This window comes from Limanda limanda, chromosome 1 (assembly GCF_963576545.1).
Source record: "Limanda limanda chromosome 1, fLimLim1.1, whole genome shotgun sequence".
Taxonomy (NCBI): domain Eukaryota; kingdom Metazoa; phylum Chordata; class Actinopteri; order Pleuronectiformes; family Pleuronectidae; genus Limanda; species Limanda limanda.
In genome coordinates this window covers 5,421,324-5,441,470 of record NC_083636.1, presented here as the reverse complement: position 1 = coordinate 5,441,470, position 20,147 = coordinate 5,421,324, and the positions used below count along the sequence as shown (strand labels likewise).

The 20,147-nt window shown below is 41.2% G+C and overlaps 2 protein-coding genes across 3 annotated transcripts; one reads left to right on the top strand and one right to left on the bottom strand.

Moving 5' to 3' along the window:
- Window positions 1-695: 695 nt before the first annotated feature.
- Window positions 696-7,607, bottom strand: LOC133002925 (bromodomain-containing protein 3-like). 2 transcript variants are annotated; one of them, XM_061072516.1, is made up of 11 exons: window positions 7,472-7,607; window positions 5,708-6,029; window positions 4,755-4,892; window positions 4,536-4,671; window positions 4,383-4,423; window positions 3,966-4,298; window positions 3,667-3,795; window positions 3,371-3,568; window positions 2,584-2,732; window positions 2,222-2,496; window positions 696-1,132 (listed from the first exon to the last, which is right to left on the bottom strand). In XM_061072516.1, exons 2-11 carry the CDS (start codon window positions 5,900-5,902, stop codon window positions 1,029-1,031), a joined length of 1,698 nt encoding a protein of 565 aa, XP_060928499.1. In that variant the 5' UTR covers window positions 5,903-6,029; window positions 7,472-7,607; the 3' UTR covers window positions 696-1,028. The 2 variants fall into 2 exon arrangements, with proteins under 2 accessions (XP_060928499.1, XP_060928505.1); XM_061072522.1 differs by lacking the exons at window positions 696-1,132; window positions 2,584-2,732.
- A 2,158-nt stretch (window positions 7,608-9,765) lies between these two features.
- On the top strand, window positions 9,766-16,262 carry wdr5 (WD repeat domain 5). Its single transcript, XM_061072557.1, has 14 exons — window positions 9,766-9,941; window positions 12,099-12,208; window positions 12,411-12,519; window positions 12,627-12,700; window positions 12,871-12,960; window positions 13,584-13,673; window positions 13,797-13,880; window positions 13,968-14,023; window positions 14,150-14,196; window positions 14,293-14,368; window positions 14,569-14,602; window positions 14,775-14,849; window positions 14,948-15,035; window positions 15,129-16,262. The coding sequence occupies exons 2-14, from the start codon at window positions 12,131-12,133 to the stop codon at window positions 15,227-15,229; spliced, it is 1,002 nt and encodes a 333-aa protein (XP_060928540.1). The 5' UTR covers window positions 9,766-9,941; window positions 12,099-12,130; the 3' UTR covers window positions 15,230-16,262.
- Window positions 16,263-20,147: the final 3,885 nt, after the last annotated feature.

The window sequence follows — 20,147 nt, the reverse complement described above, 5'->3', positions numbered from 1 at the left end:
CGTCCCCTTATGGATCTGCACCAAATTACACACTCATAAATACCAGTCCCCTAAACATGCCAGATTGTTTTTCATCAAGATCCATGAATTATTCTGAGAAATCAATATTAGAAAATGCTATGTCTTGCAATGTTGCATGCCAGTGACCGGCCCCCTGATCGCCACCAAAATTCAATGGGTTCTTCTCATTCTTCCACCAAGTTGTGCAGTAAATTGTTGTATTATTTTTTAGCAATTCTGCAAACTAACAGGCAAACGCAGATGAAAACATAACCAAGAAAGTCTATTCTGGCATATTCTCTTAACCTTGTTACTCTATGCTCCTACTACAGGGTTGAAATATTGCTTATCGGTCACAACAGTTGCACACAGGATCGCTAATTGTTCTATTTACATCAGTTTGCTACACGTATATATATCTGAGCTGTGTGTCTTTATCAGTGAAGTTCCTCCTGCACGCTGGTTCAATAGTGAACCTTTCTCCACCGAGATAACACATTTGCTTCCTCAGGCCGTTAAAAGTATCTGCAGGTCAAGATGATCTTTCCTTCCTGGCTGCATGCCCGACCCGAGGAATTCTATTGTTGCTTAGATAAGAATCCCAGCCCAGTTAGTCAGCCAATCACAGCCAGCTCCCTCAATCCCTCCCCCTTCCCCTCCCCTCCCTCAGTGAGGAACCTGGTTAAGACAGAACATCGGCAGAAAAAACCCTTTAATTAAACAGTTTGGACAGAACAGATGACAGGAACAAGATGTTGGTTTTAAATCCAGATATCGGGACGTACGCTGCCAGGCTTTCCTGTGGTTCATAGCGTCGGATGAGAAATGCCAGTGAAGAGTATTTGAAACATAAATACAGAGAACGAGAAAAGCCCACACTGACCCCGAAAAAAAAAAAAACAACGAAGAGGGAAGTTTAAAATTTCCAACACAGCGAACATGAAACAAATACAAAAATAAAGGTGTTCAACACTTTTGAGGGACTCTCATTTGGTCGCAGAAGAAGAAATAAATAAAGAGTTCAGCTGTCAGGAGTCGCTGCTGTCGGAGGTGGAGCCGCTGGAGCTGCTGGAGCCAGAGTCCGAAGAGCTGCTGCTGCCGACGTGGTGGGACGCAGCTCGACCGCTTTTCTCTGCAAGAAACAAGGACCAACAGGGATTAAATAAAGGATCCTAGCAGTTCCAACAATAACACTCATATTAATAATAATATTAAACTTTATTTATAAGGACTGGCATCTTTCAGAACAGCTGCAAGGTGCTTTAGAGTGAGAAGTTGAATGAAAACAATAGGAAACAATCACAGGAAATATGAAGAACCCTTGAAGCTGAGATACAAAAAGGAAAATTATGTTGTAGATAAGATAGATAGATAGATAGATAGATAGATAGATAGATAGATAGATAGATAGATAGATAGATAGATAGATAGATAGATAGATAGATAGATAGATAGATAGATAGATAGATAGATAGATAGATAGATAGATAGATAGATAGATAGATAGATAGATAGATAGATAGATAGATAGATAGATAGATAGATAGATAGATAGATAGATAGATAGATAGATAGATAGATAGATAGATAGATAGATAGATAGATAGATAGATAGATAGATAGATAGATAGATAGATAGATAGATAGATAGATAGATAGATAGATAGATAGATAGATAGATAGATAGATAGATAGATTGCTTTATTCATCCCCGAAGGGAAATTAAGTCGTCATAGCAGCCGGTATATTTGAATACAATAAAAAAAACAATACAATAGAATAAAATAAAAAATATTGAGGTAAAAAAGGTAGATAAGAGATAAGAACAGAGTACAACGCAGATTACAAATACAAATGATTTAGGTTAAGATTAGAACAAGGTTAAACGTTTAAAATAAAAGTGAATTCTGTGCCCAATTGCAGAGGAGTCGCATCTATACAATGACACCAAGGCAATTTCCTGTATGTCCAAATATACTTGGCAAATAAAATAATTCTGATTCTGATTCTGATCTGCTCCAGGAGGCAAAAACAATCTCGATGTTCTGCGAAGAGTTTAACTTGTGTGAAGCAAAGCAACAAGAGGCCGAACTCTTTATTTCACTTCTTCAATTATCTTTTTTTTTTCATTAAATACAGGATCCTAGCATTGCAACTCATATCTAAACAACTCCGCTCAAATGTCAGGACGGAGGGCGGTGGAAAAGGCTTCTGCACTCACTTTGAAACTTCTTAAACTTCTGGTACAGGCAGGACTTGACGAAGCACTCCAGCTTCCTCAGGGTCGACGGCTTCAGCACCTCGAAGTCGATCTCGATCTCGTACGGGTTGGCGTCGCACATCGACGGCTCCCGGCTCTGAATGATGTGCACCACCCGGGCCAGCTTGGTGCCCGGCAACCGGTTGATGTCCAGGCTCAGCTGGTGCTTCTCGTCGTACGTCATCGGCAGAGACTCCTCGTCCGAGTCGCAGTCCTTGTTGCCCTTCCACAAGTGCCTGGGGGGTCGAGAGGAAGCAGTGGAGGTCACCGGAGAGCTACCACACAATGTCAACAAAGCTCGTAGGAAATACAACATGTCAAACCTGGAGCTGGAATGTGAAGCACTCTTGTTGGAATGTGCACTCCCTTTATTCCCCCTGCTGTCCTTTTCATTGTTTCTCTCTGTTTTATTCTTTGGTTTAATCACAGGCACCTCAGAGAAGGCAGCGAGCTGGTCATGAACAGCTTTGAGCTGAAGAGTCAACAGAAGAGAGTCACTGTGGTGCCATGTGATAATATCCAAATGAAAGTGCCAGGAAAAGTAAATACTTAAGCTGTAAACAGGGAACTTGGAGGGGAAAGCAAGACGAGGAACCAGATTATTCTGTCAATTATTCTTATGAAAAATGAACAGGCAGGTGAAAACATAACCTCCTTGTTTCAGGTAATGAACACAATATTGAGTGATTCACTGGATACTAGCTCCAGCTTGACATATGACTTTATCAATCTACTGGGATTCTTTATGTTTCCATTTCTCCTGGCAGTGGATTCAAGAGCCAGAAAGTAAACAGCGGTGGAAATAGTTTAGTAATGGTTCTGGCAGAGTGCAGAGCTAATGATTGTTGTGGTTGGAGTTTAAATCTCATTACAAACCAACTTTCTACTTGATCACGTGATCTCAGTGTGTTGACATGCAGAATGCTCAACCACTAATCTGCAAACCTGAAGCAGCTAGATGCAGAACATGAGGGGAAACCCATCGAATGTGGAATTAAAGCAAACCTCTTTAACAAGGTTTGGTGTGTGTGTTGAGTTCTGAGCTCATACAAACAGTAGAGTTTACAGGTGAAAAGCCTTCGTGGTGCAGAGGTGTGTGCAGGATCCCACCTGTTCTGCCCCCACTTGCTCCTGCAGCTCGGCGAGTCTTGTGGCGCGCTCCTCTTCAGAGTCCGACGTGTCCTTGCTGGAGGAAGGGTTCCCGCTGCTCTGACTTAAACCGGCGTTCCTAGCGGACTTGGCGCTCGCCGCTGAAAACAACTCCACGGTTTCGTCCGGCATCTTAGCAAACCTCGTCTCGAACAGGTCCTGGAGGAAGAAGAAATGAGTAAAGAGTAAACCTGACTCTACAGAACCAGGAAAAACATTTGAATTAATCCTCATTTTTTTAGTTATTAAAAACACACCTGTAGTTTTTTGGCTCTGGCGACCACGTCATGATCGGGGGGGTTGTATTTGTAGCAGTTGGAAAATATTAACCTGACATCTGCAGCGAAACCTTGAGCATCCTGGTACTCTCCTCCATCCACTTTTTTCTACAAAATAAAATCTCAGGGTTAGAAAAGACATTAAAATCAATTGAAGAACCGAACGATTTTGTGTCTGTATGATGAAGACATAAGTGTGTGTGTGTGTGTGTGTGTGTGTGTGTGTGTGTGTGTGTGTGTGTGTGTGTGTGTGTGTGTGTGTGTGTGTGTGTGTGTACTTTAACAGTGCTGAGGTCCATGGGGTACTTGATGATGTCGTGGTAGTCGTCCAGCTGCAGAGCTTCGGCGTCGACAGGTTTGTAGAAAGGCCAGGCGAAGGCCGTGTGTTTTTTCGAGAGCATTTCCTTCAGGATATCGCTGCAATACTTGAGGTGTTTGCCCGACTGCTCGCTCTGCTGCTGCGGCGACTCCTTCTCATCCAAGTCGCTCTTGGAAGGATTGACATCTTGGCTTTGACGTCGCCTCTTGCTCTCCGATGAATCCCCTGAATGGGTCAAGACCGGTGAGGACGAGTCAGTGGAAGCCGTGTCCTTCCTTTTCAGCATTTTCTTCTTCATTGGAACAGAAAACACCACAATAAGGGACAATTCTCCTCAAGCTCTCAGGGTTTCAATTCATATGATTGCGGGACTCACTTGAGTTGGAGGACCTGTGGGCGGAGATCCATCCTGTCCACCTGTTAACAGCCATGGACAAAGGTTAGAGGGCAATAACAGCAAGAATACATATCTTAGACTAAAGAGTAAAAGGTGATTTTAGAGTTTAAGACACAAACATTAGTTCATTACCTGGGGTGCTTCCTTTTTTGCTCTTCCCTTTGGCTGCGAAAGGGGAAATCTCCAGTTCCGCCTGAGGCATCTGGGCCACTTTCTGCAGGAAGGTCTTCTCCACGGCGAGGGCCATCAGCACGATGTCGTCTGTCGGCTGGAGGACAAGTGAGCAGCTGTGAGAATTCACTTTCTCTAACCAACCAGTTTGAAGACTTTCCAATAATGACGGCGCCTCACCTTGTTATATATGTAGCAGTTGGTGAACATGGTGTTAAAGTCTTCCATACATTCACTTGCACTCGCGTAGTAGTTGTTCTCAAGACGTTTCTTGATGGTTCCCAGGTCCATGGGAGTTGTGATGATCTTATGATAATCCTGATTAGGGGAAAATAATCAATGAGTCAGATTGATGTTATCTTGCTTTTTGAGTGAATCACTCAACTTCAAAAGATTCTTCCAAATTTGACTGATAAAGAAGTTTGTTTGTGCACATTCAACACTTTCAGATTTGCAATTTTGGTTTTATTTGCCAGGATTCTGAGATATATCTGCCTCCGCCCTAATTCCGCAGAGATGAATAGAATTACATTTGCCATTCCATCATCTTCACTTTCAACGCCAACAATTCATTCCAAAAACAATATCCCAGTAACTCAGAATAATCCCAGTTTTGGGACTAATTGAAAACAACAGGAATCAGTCGAGAAATGCTCTCTAAAAATCAAGTTGATAGAATTAGTGGAAATTCTACTTCAAATGAAGAAGTAATTAGCTTATTGTTGACTAGGGGGCTACAAAAAGTCTGTGATTCAGATTTAAGGTTGTTTCATCTGATTTTGATGAGGATTTGGAGGAAACAAAACCCAAAGGGAGAAATTAAAACTAAGCTCTGACAAGAACAATGATGGCTGCACTGAAGGAAGGACAGAAACAGAGGGAATTTAAGGATTTAAAAGAAAATTTACTTAAGTGACACAAAAGAAACCTCCTGCAGATTTTCCAAAAGCAAGGAAAAACATTTTTTAGACTAATCACAGTAACAGAAAGTTGACGTATGGGGATTTCTGAGCGAAAAAATATATAACAACATCTACTTCAGGCCTTTTTCTGTCAGAGGATGTAATAAATGCTGTATACAATATATATGATGCTATAAATACTGCTTCGAACAACATTTACAATCTACTCACTGGAAGTCCAAGGGCGATGGCGTCGACAGGCTGGTAGAAAGGCCAGGCAAACTGGTGACGCCACAGGGACTTGACCACGATGTTGTGCATGTACTGCAGCTGGTTGGTCCTGCGGCCGGACTTGTTGGGGTTGATCACGTCGGGAGGCGGAGGGTTCACGGCCTGCGGAGGAGCCGGGGCTGGGGCCGCCGACATGACGGCAACAGGCTGTCGAGAGTCGTTATCTTCTGTGGATTGTGTAGCTTTCCTCTGTCAACTCGTCAACAGCTTCGGGGGAACATCTGCAAGCTCCGAGCATTGTTTTCATGCCACACTAGGGGCCCTGTTGATGTATATGAAGAAGATTGACAGGTTAGGACAGTGCGGGGGATGGGAGCCTCTGCTGGCAATGTGCTGTAATGCTACTGTGATTGAATCTTGTCAAAATCAAACATGACAATATTCAGAGAACAATTAATCTCCAAATCTGAGCAGCTGCTGCACACTGGAGATTTTAAAATACAGAATCCATCTAAAAAGAAACTTTCAGATGCCTCAAAGGAGTAAATGTATGCAAAATAGTAAGTTTAACATAATGTAATGTAGTGACTTTTCAAACACTAGATGATACTTGCTATTCAACCACAGTCTGTGAACCCTATGAAACAGTGAGCTACTTTTTAAACACTGAAACAGGTATGTAAATATAAGATTAATGATTATTTTTACAGACAGGTTTGAATGAAAGGTGCCGCTCTTTGTAAACATGTTTTAAGAATTTAGCGACCACGCCCATCAAATGTGACAGAAAACAAACAGTGTGGACAAAGACAAATACACTTGAACAAGTCTGTAAACAACAGAATCCATAGTTTCAGTTTAACCGCCAGTTCACCTGAGTATGAACTCGGGTGCATATCCAAGTTGGTGATCAATTCACGTGTTTTTTGTTTGTTATTTTTACTTTTATTTAACTAGCAAGCGGGAATCGCAAGTAGTGACTGAAGAGTTTGCTCTAGTTGTTATGTTTGCCAATGAGGTTGTGTTTTCATCTGTTAGTTATAGCAGAACTACACAAAAACAACTGGACAAATTACCACAAAACTGGTGGAAGGAACACTTAAAATTACATTTCGGTGCATAGGAGGATTGCTTATTATTTTATTCTACTTGAATTTCAAAATTGGCAATGTTACTTTTCTAGCTTATTCTTATTTTAATGGCAAAAGTTTGCAATAGTTGCTTTCTATGGCTGGATTGGGGGGAGGGACGGAGGGAGGGACGGAGGGAGGGCGGGGGGCTATCGCTTTAGATATTAAACGCATGAAGCTAATACATGTAAAATGCACAAGAAATAAGACATAAAGTTACAAGATACACAAAGTATTTCCGTTTGTTTTTGCAGCACAGGTCAACAACAAGCACTAACTCAACGGTTAAACGTGCAAAAGTACAACTACGTGACGTTGTTGTCAGCAACTTTTTTAAGCTAGGGGACAAAGTTCACTTCCGCAGAACCACTTAAAAGATACTTTCAAGACGTCGTTACACACGTTGTGCATGTTTTAATAACAACACAACAAGTACTGGTTCGTTAAACAAGCACTAAGTTTACAAACAGATGCTTCGCGGCGGGAAGCTAACCTGTTGCTAACGTGCAGCTAACGTGAGACTCAACCTGATGCTAACCCTGAAGCTAGGCGGAAAGCTAACCTAGCTTAAAACTTAGCAAGCGAAACAGTTGCTGGTTTTTAACGAGGAGTTGAAAGTGAAAGTGAAACGTACGAGAGAAGCTACTTAAGTTTCTTCCTTTGCACCAGCTCGTCCAAACTTAGCCTCTGGAGCAAACCCGGGAGGAAACAGCCTGTGCAGAATCCGCCCTGTTAGCATCACAACACGACAACATAGCGTCAGCGCTGCAAGCGACGAGTTGTCCCGCCGTAAAGGAGACAGAGCGGTGCTCTCTTTGCGACAGCGCCCCCTGCCGGCCCGGAGGCTGTACTGACACAAACACCTATGCTGGCAAGGCCGTGGAGATATTAGCTTAAAAATGTAAGTAATGACAAACTTTGACATTACTGAAAATATAGAGAAATATTCAGAGGATTTCATAGATTTTTTTTCCCCACATTACTTCTGTATTGTTTTGTTGTCCTGACATTGAAAATATCCAAATCTGATTTAAATAAGTTACCACACCTTCATTTATGATTAATAAACGTGCCAGCTGAAATATAACGATCAGCATCTATAGCCGCTTTCCAGAAGTCTTCCTCAAATTTTGTTCTTAAGTCACTGTTCCCAAAGGTCCCTAAAAAATATGACAATTTTGTAAATTGCAAAAAATATATTAATTTATAGAAGATGTTTGTGTTTTATTCCCCTAGATGCCACTAGTGTGATTCAGTCCAATTTACTTCAATCCTATTGGATTTGGCTGCAACACTGTATTTTTGTACATTCTGCTCCCCAACTCATACATCTACACTTACTAATTACTTACTACACATATATGCATACGATTTAATTTGTATATTCCTCACTCCTTCACCCTGTAAACTGCTGCTAGCCCTTCAATTAAATTTAGATTGTTTGTACTATGTTTTATGTTATGTGTTATTTTTTTATCCTGTATTGCCTGTCTACTGCGTAGATGTTGCTTGCCATTTCATAATAATTTCCCTGCTCTGATGACGCTAAGTTATTTGGTGCATTTGACAATAAACTTATTTTATTTTATTTTATTTGAACTATCCCTTTAACCCTTTGTTCACGGTTTATTAAATATTGTCCACACAAGATAAATAAACGTCTTCCCACTAGTTAATCATCTTGATCCCACTAGATAATAACTTGTTCCCATAATATAATAACTTGATGGCACAGGAATAAAATATATTTACAACTTTTAGGACTTTAAAAAGTGAGACTTTAGTTTACATTTAACGTTTTTTTGAATGTAAACATCACTAAAACTAACTCAAAGACTTCAAACATTTCAAACATCCCCTTAAGCAAGTGGTTATGCATATTAGCAACTAAAACCTGTTTAATAACATTCTGGTGCATTGGCAAACATCTCATGGTTCATAAACCAGTTGTAACATGCAAATAAAAATCCAGGGGGCGGAGCCAAGACAAACAAAAAGCCGACATACATCCAGCACTTATGACAAATTGACTCTCATGATCAAAACATGTTTTTCCTCCGGCAAAGATTCCTCCACATGCTCCTCAGCTCATTATTGTCCTGCGAGCAGCGTGTAGCAGGGAGGGCTGGCTCACCATTACCCCCTAGTGGCCAATTGGTGTTTTCACAGCTATTTTTTAAACAAAGGGTGATTAAGATTAAGTTTGTGAATCACCGCAGCTTTCCAGGGAATTTTCATATGAATACAACCAATGGTATTAATGTGATACTTTGAAATACACTGCTCAATCAGGGAAGTAATTAAAATGAGAATAAGGTATATTACATTTTTAAAAAAAAGGTGGAATATATTTCTATTTATGTTTGCCTTACTTGATAAAAGCTGTCTTACCGGTCGTTAAGAAGCCTGACGTCGGTGGATGTTGCACTCCACCCAGAGAAAACCCTCGTTTATCTTGTATTGCCCGTCTACTGTAGATGTTGCCTGCCAGGTTATAAGACTGTCACAGCTCTAATGACGCTAAGTTATTTGGTGCATTTGACAATAAACTTTTATTTTATTTTATTTTATTCTAACTATCCCTTTAACCCTGTGTTCACGGTTTATTAAATATTGTCCACACAAGATAAATAAACGTCTTCCCACTAGTTAATCATCTTGTTCCCACTAGATAATAACTTGTTCCCATAATATAATATCATGTGTGTACAGGAATAAAATATATTTACAACTTTTAGGACTTTAAAAAGTGAGACTTTAGTTTAAATTAAACGTTTTTTTGAATGTAAACGTCAATTAAACAAACTCAATGACTTCAAACCATCCAGGTAGATAGAAGATGAGTGTTTTGATTTAACAATGTCCCTCGTCTCCCTCCGTCGCCTCTGAGCGGTCCGCGCATGCTCAGAAGGGCCGCGGCCGCAGAACATTCCCCCCCTTGCCTCTCTTCTTCGTCTCTTTTCCCCGGGAGTCGAACCTTCCACGGGCGCCACGACGAGCCGCTGTAGCCTTGTACACGATCTGGTGAATCAATGATCGAGTGTTTCTCTCTCTTGCCTCCGACGAGAAGCGACGCTGCGCCCGCGGGAGCTGCTGCAAACACCGTGAGTAGCGCCGCGTGTTCGATCCCCTCATTGTTTGAATGGAGGGCCGCTGCTCCGCTGGAGCTCTGCACATTTGTCAACAGCATCATTTTGAAAAAATTTTTTTACAAACCAGTGGAACCCCCTCTCTCACGCCATTGAGCCCCCCGTATAAAACCAGTGAATCCAACATGGAGGCGTTCATCTCTTTATTAGCCGGGAGCTAAGATGCTAACGGTGGAAGCAGCGGAGGCACGCTACGCTGTTAGCATCACTTTGACTCGAGCAGCTCTGCTTTAGCTTCTGTCTGACGCCTCGTTTTACACATTTATAACATTTAAAACAAAAATTACAATAAAAATATGTCAAATAAACAAACACCAGCAGCGACTGACCGTGTAAAACGTCTCTGTTTACTTCTGCTCACCAGCAACAAGGCCGATTAGCTGTTAGCATGCTAAAGCTAGCTGACAGCTACATGCACAGCCCGTCCGGGGGAGGCAGCTTAACACGTCACGAAGTTTAAAACCATGTAATTAAATAAAATACATATCTATATCATTCATAACAGTGCAAATGTCAGATTTAATTAAATACAAGTGGGTGCAGGTTAATTCCGAGTGGCTACGTGGCTGTGAACCGAGTGTTTACACCGTTAGCATGGTTAGCAAACACATCTAAATAACAACAAGTTAAGTGTCAAATCGTTTAGATCATCAAATCTGCCATAAGAATATTAATTATACATATTTTTTATGAAAGAGATTCCAGTGTCAGATCATTATTATTCGTATTCTGGACACCAATTATTACAAAATCAATTAGTGTAATTGCAGATTCAGTAAATATGAATGTGTCACTCAGTGTTTACGTTAAAATCTGAGACTATTTGTTTTGAACGATGGTTTTATTCAAAACCTTTTATGCTGATTCAGACTCTTGCAGGTTATTAGGGCCCAAGCACTGACAGACAGGATTAATATTATTATTCAGGCAAATTAAAGTTGTGAAAATTTACGTATTCTGGAGGAATTTTGGCGCCCTAGACCCGCAAAATTGACCGATCTTCACAAAAATCGATACACACATGTTTATCACAACCAGACTAACAAGAAAGTCTATAGGTGCCATTTGAAAAACGCAACAGGAAGCCTGCTATTCTACATTTAGTGGCCATATTCCACATTTTTACTTTGAGGTGCTTGTCCCAGGACTTACATAAGATCGACTTCAAATTGAGATGAGTGTCATCACAACAAGATGGAGCTACAAACTACCTCAAAGATCGATTTTTCATCATAGGGTGTGACCGTGGCGTGGCTTCAAAGTTTTATTACACAACATTAAAACACCATGTTCTGTATCGTGGACATACATGGACCATGAATCCTTTGATGCTGAGGCGTAAACAAACAGCTCCACTCCTGCAGTGGAAGTGGTTATAGGTCAAAGGAATCTCTATGTCTTTCAAAGGTGAAGTCTCTCTCTCTCTCTCTCTCTCTCTCTTAGAACTGGGACAATTACTTCAAACCGTGTAAAATTGAGGTACTGCAAACGTTTATCCTTCGCCAAAGGAGACGATGTTGTCATAATATCTGCACTCTTCATTGTCCTATCACCACCAAACTTCTTCTCTTGATCATCTCTTGATCAGAGTCCAAGCCTGAACAGCTCTAGGTGCCAATATTCCCTCAGTCATTAGTTATTTTTTTCAGGCAAAGCACATGCAACGCTTCAAAATGCATGTGCTCAGCGCTGCTTTGCAGTCCTAGAAATTTTAGAAATTGTATTTTATAGTTGGTACCTTCAAGGGTTGCGTAATCCTGGTTATCCTTGTATCTGGTTGATCTTAAACATCTGTTTTTGATCTCACTATTTGCACTGTTTCATTGAATAGAAAATAACTTTTTACACAATATGTCCTTATATTTATATACAAACAGTTTTTCTTCTTGCTCGTGCCACTGCACTTTACTTTATAACATTTCTATACACACCACTACAGTTAAAATGTATAAATACTGGACATTTTTCTATGTTCATTGTTTTGCCTTTGTTTTTATATATTTCATCCTGTTACTCTGACCTGGCTGCTGCTGTAACTATAGAATTTCGCCCGGTGAGTGGATCAATAAAGTTTGATCTTATCTTCATCACCTGCCTCTTCTCTGGTCTCAGGATTGTGCACAGTCGCTGCCTGTTCCCTCACCATGGCAACAGAAGACAAGAAACCAGAGACTGATACCAAACCCCCGGTCGTGCCGTCAGCGTCCGCCAGTCAAAGCAAGGTTTGGATCTGTTTCATTATGTTTTCAGTGTTTCCCCCCACAGCCTCCCATTCTCTAAACCGTACTCATCAGCTTCTTGTTGGTATTCGGAGGCAGGATTTAGGAAATATGTGGAGGTGGGACTTTGGGGAAATAAATATTCGGGCACTTAACACATCTTGGGAGAGATTTTTTAAATGTCATGTTTTGTTTTCACTTGCAGTCTGCACCCGCCAAGCCAAACTACAGCCTGAAATTCACATTAGCCGGACACACTAAAGCTGTCTCCTCGGTCAAATTCAGTCCCAGCGGAGAGTGGCTCGCCAGCTCCTGTGAGTCATGTTTCCTTCACTTTATTAGCCAGAGTAAATTAGGGCTGTGATTAATTCTACTGATCACCTGTTATGTCAGTCTTTTCACATTTGTTTTGTCTTTACAGCGGCTGATAAACTCATCAAAATCTGGGGGGCTTACGACGGCAAGTTTGAGAAAACCATATCTGGACACAAACTGGTGAGTTTATCAGGTTCTTACCTTCACTGCTGCAGTGGTCATGCTTTTTTGGTTCTGTTTTGAAAGATGGGATTATAGTTGTGGTCACTTTTGTGTTGTTCAGTTCCAGACCTCTGGTAAAATCCGAGCCTTCAGTGTCGTGTGACTAATTCAATCTTATGAATCCACAGGGAATATCTGATGTGGCCTGGTCCTCTGACTCCAACCTCCTGGTGTCTGCGTCAGACGACAAAACCCTGAAGATCTGGGACGTCAGCTCGGTAAGAGATGTGCAGATGTTTGTTTGTTTGTTTGTTTGTTTGTTTGTTTGTTTGTTTTGACAGGGACAGTGCATATTAATAGACATTTCTGTAAATATGTCAGATTTAGCCAGAAGGTTAGTTTCCATCTGCAGTCCTTGGCCAGATGTAACAATAGGCTCCCTAAAAAGCAAATAAGCAAATAACAGAAAGAATTTAAAAAAGAACATAGAAAAGCAACAGATAAAACATTAATTATAACCACATACAAGTATTCAGTAGTTCAAGCATTAAAATACATGAAGCATGCAGGACAAACAAGAGTCAGCATCAAACAAACACAAATTGAAAAGGTAGACTAGGACTTATAGAGGACATCTATATGTGTGGAGATGTTGCCCAAAGTAAAGTAAGACCAGCGTGCGTTTCTTGAAGTGTTGTGTGTGTTATTACACATGCATGACGCATCACAGGGGAATTCATGCCCACTTTTTAGATTCATATCTGTGGTTTCTGAAAAGTTAAATATTTACGTCCCCATTAAAACTGCAGTGACTTCCCCCGTGTGAAGTGACGATGATCTAATTGTTCTCGTGTGTTGCCGGGAGAGAATGTGACAATTCCTCTATATTTCTTGAATCCAGGGAAAATGCCTTAAAACTCTAAAAGGTCACAGCAACTACGTCTTCTGCTGCAACTTCAACCCGCAGTCCAACCTTATCGTGTCAGGATCGGTGAGTAAGACGCCTTTCGCCCCCGAAACGAGCCAGAAATGGAAACCAGATGTTGGACCGTTTCGATTCTGTGTGGTGGTGAAGAAAATAAACGGAGACCATTTATTCTTTTGCCTTTTTTAGTTTGATGAGAGTGTCAGGATATGGGACGTGAAGACTGGGAAGTGTTTGAAAACATTGCCGGCTCATTCTGATCCTGTCTCTGCTGTAAGTTTGTTATTTAAAAACTTCTGGACATCAGTGAAATGTTGTAAAGATTGAAATGGTGTCATTGATGTGATGATTTGTTCTCAGGTTCACTTCAACAGAGACGGCTCCCTGATCGTGTCCAGTAGCTACGACGGCCTCTGGTGAGAACACTCTGGATTAAAGATTCTATATTTACCTTACACTATAGTTGTGTTAGACATTTTGTTACCTACCAACTACCTCAACAACAACATATTGATTATTTTTGTCTTTTTAAACCTTAACAGCCGAATCTGGGACACAGCGTCAGGCCAGTGTTTAAAGACGCTCATAGGTAAGATCATCTCATATCTGCAGCACGTTCAGGCCACGTTCGATTCCCCTCGACCAATCCAATGAACCCCTGCTCTCTGTCTGTGGTTTGTTTCAGATGACGACAACCCTCCTGTGTCATTTGTGAAGTTTTCTCCCAACGGGAAATACATCCTGGCTGCTACACTGGACAAGTGAGTTTTAATAAAACGACTTTTTCTGTTTCACACGTCGTCTCCGTGTTGGTCCTATTTGTTTACACTTTTCACCAGCAGGGGGCAGTATAACTATAAAAAAACATTTTTATCAGTTACAGTTTAATGTAAAACAAAATATTGCAGGAAATAGACATTGTTTTCATTTAATTTTAAATGATATTTGTGTTTATTTTCAGCACGCTGAAGCTGTGGGACTACAGCAAAGGAAAGGTAATGAATCACATCATTCTAGCGTCCTGTTTTGAGTGTTGTCTTATATATTAATGTAGATAATGATCTGTTTAACCTGATAAAGTTATTTATAATGTTTTATAGGAGATACACTGATACGTGGTTTTCTGACGGCCATATTTCTGACTGTTATATACTTCTTTCGTTTCAGTGTTTGAAAACGTACACGGGCCATAAAAACGAGAAGTACTGCATATTTGCAAATTTCTCCGTCACAGGTGGAAAGGTAAGAGCTGTAGTTCCTGCATGTTTTTGGTATTTTAGTATCTGATGTTTTGCAGAGGAACTCTTTTAACGTTTAACGGCGGCCGCTCTCTCTTGCAGTGGATCGTGTCGGGCTCGGAGGACAACATGGTTTATATCTGGAACCTGCAGACGAAGGAGATCGTGCAGAAGCTCCAGGGCCACACAGGTACAGTCAAAACTCCACTTCTCCACTTTCAAGACTGACATTTGTGGCTGTGAGTCAATAAAGTAAATTTCCCCTTTCGTCTTCTCCCTCCAGACGTCGTCATCTCGACCGCCTGCCACCCGACAGAGAACATCATCGCGTCTGCGGCTTTAGAAAACGACAAAACCATCAAGCTATGGAAAAGCGACTGCTAAGCCCTCTTGGATCTTTTTGGGATCCCCTCGTTCACTCAAGTCTCTTTCTGTCTCCCCCGCCCCCTTCCCCCTTCCCCACATTTTGATGTAAAAGGACTTTTTATTCTAACGGAGAGCTCCTGCTGGATGCAGCAGGTAATGAAATTCAGCACGGCGAGCCAAGCGGTGAGACAGTGGACACGTACGAGATATTTCACACACGCCAGATTTTCGTTCTCGTGAGGGAAACCGGTCGACTTTTGTTCAACTTCACATCAACGCTCTTGTTCTTCAGTATTTTTTTTTTGCAAACCCTGCATTAACCTTGATGTTCTCGATTCATACAAACTCCCACATTCGCTGACATTTCTGCTGTTGTACAATAAATGTAACGGTCATTTGGACTTTTAGTATCATTTATTTTGCCTTTTTTTATTTTATATTTGTCTAAGTTTGTAGAATCTAAATGACTTAAAGTGAAGAGGTGACGGACAGGGAGCTTTAAGTACAAAAAAGGCACCTAAGGCCCTTTTGTCTGTTATTACAAATCCTTTATTCCCCTTTATATCAAAAGTCACCTCAATTTAGCTTTAGTGAGATTGTATTTCAACAGTTTCTCTAAGTTCTGTTTTGATTATTCAGGCAACAACCAGATCTTTTACTTTGAAACTCGAAAGAACACAAAACAAAAAATGCCTCAAGAAACAATGAAGTCACTTAAAACATCTTAATATTTAATTTATCGGTCCCTTAAGTGAGATCCTTCCTCTTCAAACTCACAAATTCCCCAAGTTTTTTAAGTTTACCACAGTGACCAAGTGCAGTTCTGTTGTGTTGTAGGATTTGTATATATTACACGTGTATTGTGATTTCTTTTAGCTGCCTTTGTTTTATTTCTTTATAAGTTCTGCTCCTCGTTTAGCTCGTAGTTCTGCACATGAAGCCGCCGGCCTGTTCTTCACTTACCTGGATCCTTTGTGGAATAAGTTTTTACATCTAACAGCAACAACCTTCAACTTAATAAAAACAGTTTTTGTATGTTTCATGTCACTGAGTCCGTGAGCAAAAGCATTTTTTTCCATCTGTAACAAAAGGCAGCAGCCGAGTCACTTTTAAGTTTTTTTTAATAACTTTTTTTTCAGTCCATGAAAGAACATTAGAGAACAACCCACAAAGAACAGATGACAAAATTCCACCTCCCTGTTTTTGAAAAATAGACAAAAATATAATGAAAGAAGACATTCCCATCTTGCAGCGACAGATTGAAAATGGCGAAGTGAAAGGCGACGCAGCGACCGAGGCGCCGGCGTCGAATGTTCCTCTCGTCTTCCACCAGAAAAAGTTCTCTTGCCTTCGTCCAATAAGCTTTTTCCACAACGTATACAACAGCCCACAGAAGAAAAGGCAAAGAACAGAGCACAGAAGCGAGGGATAAAATTACCTTTGTACAAAAATAGATCTTTTTTCCAAGTGTTTTTTTTTTCTTTTCACTTTTTTTTACTTGAACATTTTTACCGCCTATGCAACGAAGAAGCAGTGATTGTGTCACGAGCTCAGCTTTTCCTGATTACACTGTTTGAACATTGAATTGCCAAGCAACACACATTTCAGAGGGTTTTTTAAAGACTTTTAAACCTTTTTTTTTTGTTTTGTTTTTCTCTATTGTTTTTTTTCTCTTTGAGGTCCCAACAAACTGCTGAGGAGCTGGTTCCTTTTGAGTTCAGAGCTGCTGGTTGATCAAGATTTAAAATTTTTAATAAACTCGAGGTCGAGAAGCAAAGAACAACACACCCTCTCAGATATTTGTGGAGAAATAACATTGTGAAACTGAGTTGAAGTAAACCCGGCGCCGAGCAGTTTGGTCTGAAACACACTCTCCCTCCCCTCTCTCTCTCTCCCAATCAACAGATCTGTTGATATATATTTATAAATATATACACATATACATATTAACAAAATATAGCTTTATGTTATAAAGCATTCTTGTGGGCGATCGTTTCTGTGTCTCGTCGTCGGAGAAGATCCTTGTCCGTCCGTTTTCCTGCAAAAGGGAGTTGAGCTCCCACGTCGTTATGGCTTTAGATACCTGTGGTCACCGGTCACAGTGAAGTCAGAGCAGGACACTGCATCACAACAAAGAGCACGAGGAGATTCTTCTTCGAGTCAGGTCGGAAAACAAAAACTGGCTTTTTCTCGATTCCCTCCGCCAAGGATTTAGTTTGTTTTTGATTTCCATGAAACTTAAGATTCACCTTTAAGCCTCAGCGTGTTCTCAGGTTCGGCCTGTATCGTTGATCAGTGGCCAAAGCACAACTGAAGTTATGTCCCTCACATCTGCCGGTAGTTGGTAACTTAAATTGTGCATAAAGAGCTTCAAAAGTACAAGAGATATTCTCCATCTTGTCCTTTATTCTAAAAAACAAGGATGCAATATGGTTCAGGGAAGAACCCCTTCAATATTAGTGCTGTTTCCAATCAGGGGCCAGATCCAGGAATGTGTGTTTTCACTTTCTTTAACATTATGAGATCAGTTATGCAGAATGTGATGGGACGGCTCGGCCTTGGCGGAGGCCTGGGATCTCCTGAGTGCTTCTCATTAAAATCTGCTTTTCTCTAAAAGGTACAAATCTTAACTGGTCTCACAGAAGAAGAAAAAAAGCTCTTTTCACCAAACTGCTTATTTTCTTTAAACAAACAATAATCATTTCCCCAGAATATAAATACTGTAAACTGAGCTGGAGCTGGCAGTCAATACTGTCACCTGGATAATAAGTCATAACACAGACCATCCATTTTATTTTTTAAACTGTCGATTCAGAATAAAAACAACGAGCCACAAGTTATTGCTACTTTTTTTTTCGGTTTGTCTGATCCAGAACAACATCGGTGATAATAACACTGGGAAAGTATTCAAGTAATGTTGCAGCGCCGCTTCTCTTCCACTAGAGGGCGCTCACAGCTCCTTGAATCCTGGCCACCTCTTTCTCTATCTCTCTCTCTCCTGTCCAAACTGCTCAGAGACTGAAGGTAAAAGGTCGTAATCCCGCTTGAAGCCGACACTATCTGACATTTCAAAGCTGCCATCTGAACCGGCTCCGAGCTTTCTCTGTTGTTTCTTTTCTTTTCCTTCATAAGGAAAAAGTTCATCGGACGTCTGGGGATCAGTTTCTCAGAGGAGGAGTAACGGGCCCTTATGGTCCGGGCCGCCATAGAATCCTGAGGGTGGTCTTTTTCCAAACCTTCTGTATTTCGACTTTATTTGAGATTCGTGAAGTTGACAAATTGTGGGAAATAACTGTAATAAACTTGGGGGCGAGAACTGGCCAATCACAGCTTCACTTGACTTTAACGTGACGCTTTAACTGCTTTAAATGAAAGCGGCCATTTAATGAAAGTATCGACGCTAAAGCAGCGAACAAAACTTGATAGAAAATATCAGGCACGTGGAATAATGACGATTATTAAGTTTTGTTATTGTGATTCGATTTTTAAATTGGATTATTATTTAATTAAGAAAAAGTCGAATATTTAATTGGAAAATTTAGCTTTTTGGCTTTGGAGTTTAAATGAAATAGCAAATCTGATTAATTTTTTAGGTTTTTCAGTTATATTTTGCTATTTTGATTATAGACGCGGCGCTCTCAAGACTCCATACACTCGCTCACGCCATGAACTGATGGGAAAGTGGGAAAAACAGAAGCAAATCTTAATCCTTTACTCTTCTATTATCTAAACGTGCCCTTAAACTCCACTGTTCCATTAAAACTGAGGGTTACTCGCTGTTTGTTTGCAATGACATCACTTAAGGCTGAAAACACCAGATTATCTGAATCGTGTGGAACATCCTGCACTACATTTTTCTATTCCCGTCCTCGTGGACCCACATCTCACACACACGCTCTAAAAGGACTCGGCCGTACGAACATGCAGCCGCTCTGTGGACAATCTTTGGAAATGCACTGGATGCATAGATTTGCAGCAGCTGCAGCGTTGAAAAGAAAAAGAACAAGCAGAGGAAATGAAAAAAGCAGAGTATGGGCGTAAAGCATATTTATACACGACATGGAGACATTTTCCTTTTTTTCAAAAATTTCAGTTCATCTTGAATAACACTTGGTTTGTCCAGAGAAGTGCAGAGAGAGCGACTGTGCGTGTCCCCTCCGAGGAGGAGGAGGACGAGGACCGGGGGGGGGCGTTCCTGATTGGGCCCCGGGCCAAGCTCCGCCCCCGGAGGTCAATTGCGTCGACGTCAGCTCTCCGACTCGGAACCCGACTCCGCTGTCATGAGGTTAAGTGCCACGTAAGAAACAAAATAAACAAAACAAAAATAAAAAAACAAAGATGGCTCTGCTGCAACAACAACAACACTCTCTCTCTCTCTCTCCCGCCGCCTCCTGCAAGCGGTGAAACGACGAAGGTGAAGGTCCGAGGATGAAACAGAGGTAATCTGTGTGCATGGTTGTTGTTTAAAACTGAAAACTGAACACAACGTCAATACTGTGAATGGTTGTAACTTTCTGTACAAGTAAATATGAGGTTTGTATGAAGGAGCTGAGTTCTGAGGGTGGAAGTGTTGAATGGTGAGAGCCGAGCTTCTCGTGTGAAATGGAGGTCGGACGAGCGACGGAGGAGAAGGAGCTCGAAGCGGCCGATGGAATGAGACCGGCGAGCTCAATGGTTTCCCAGCCGTGTCAGTTTGTCGTGGTCAGATTTCGGTGAAAACGAGTTTCTCCGGGTTTCTGCACCGGCCGGTTTCCAGAGCTTCTTCCACCGAAGCTCCTGAGCAGCCGGCGTGTTTTTTTCCTATGTGCAGATTGAACAGTGCAGATTGTACGTAACGAGCTTCATCGATCGGGACGTTGGACCGAACGGCTGATTGTTGGACGGACGCGTCCCCCCGTCCCCCCCGCCCTCCCGATGCTGCACAGTGCTAACAGAG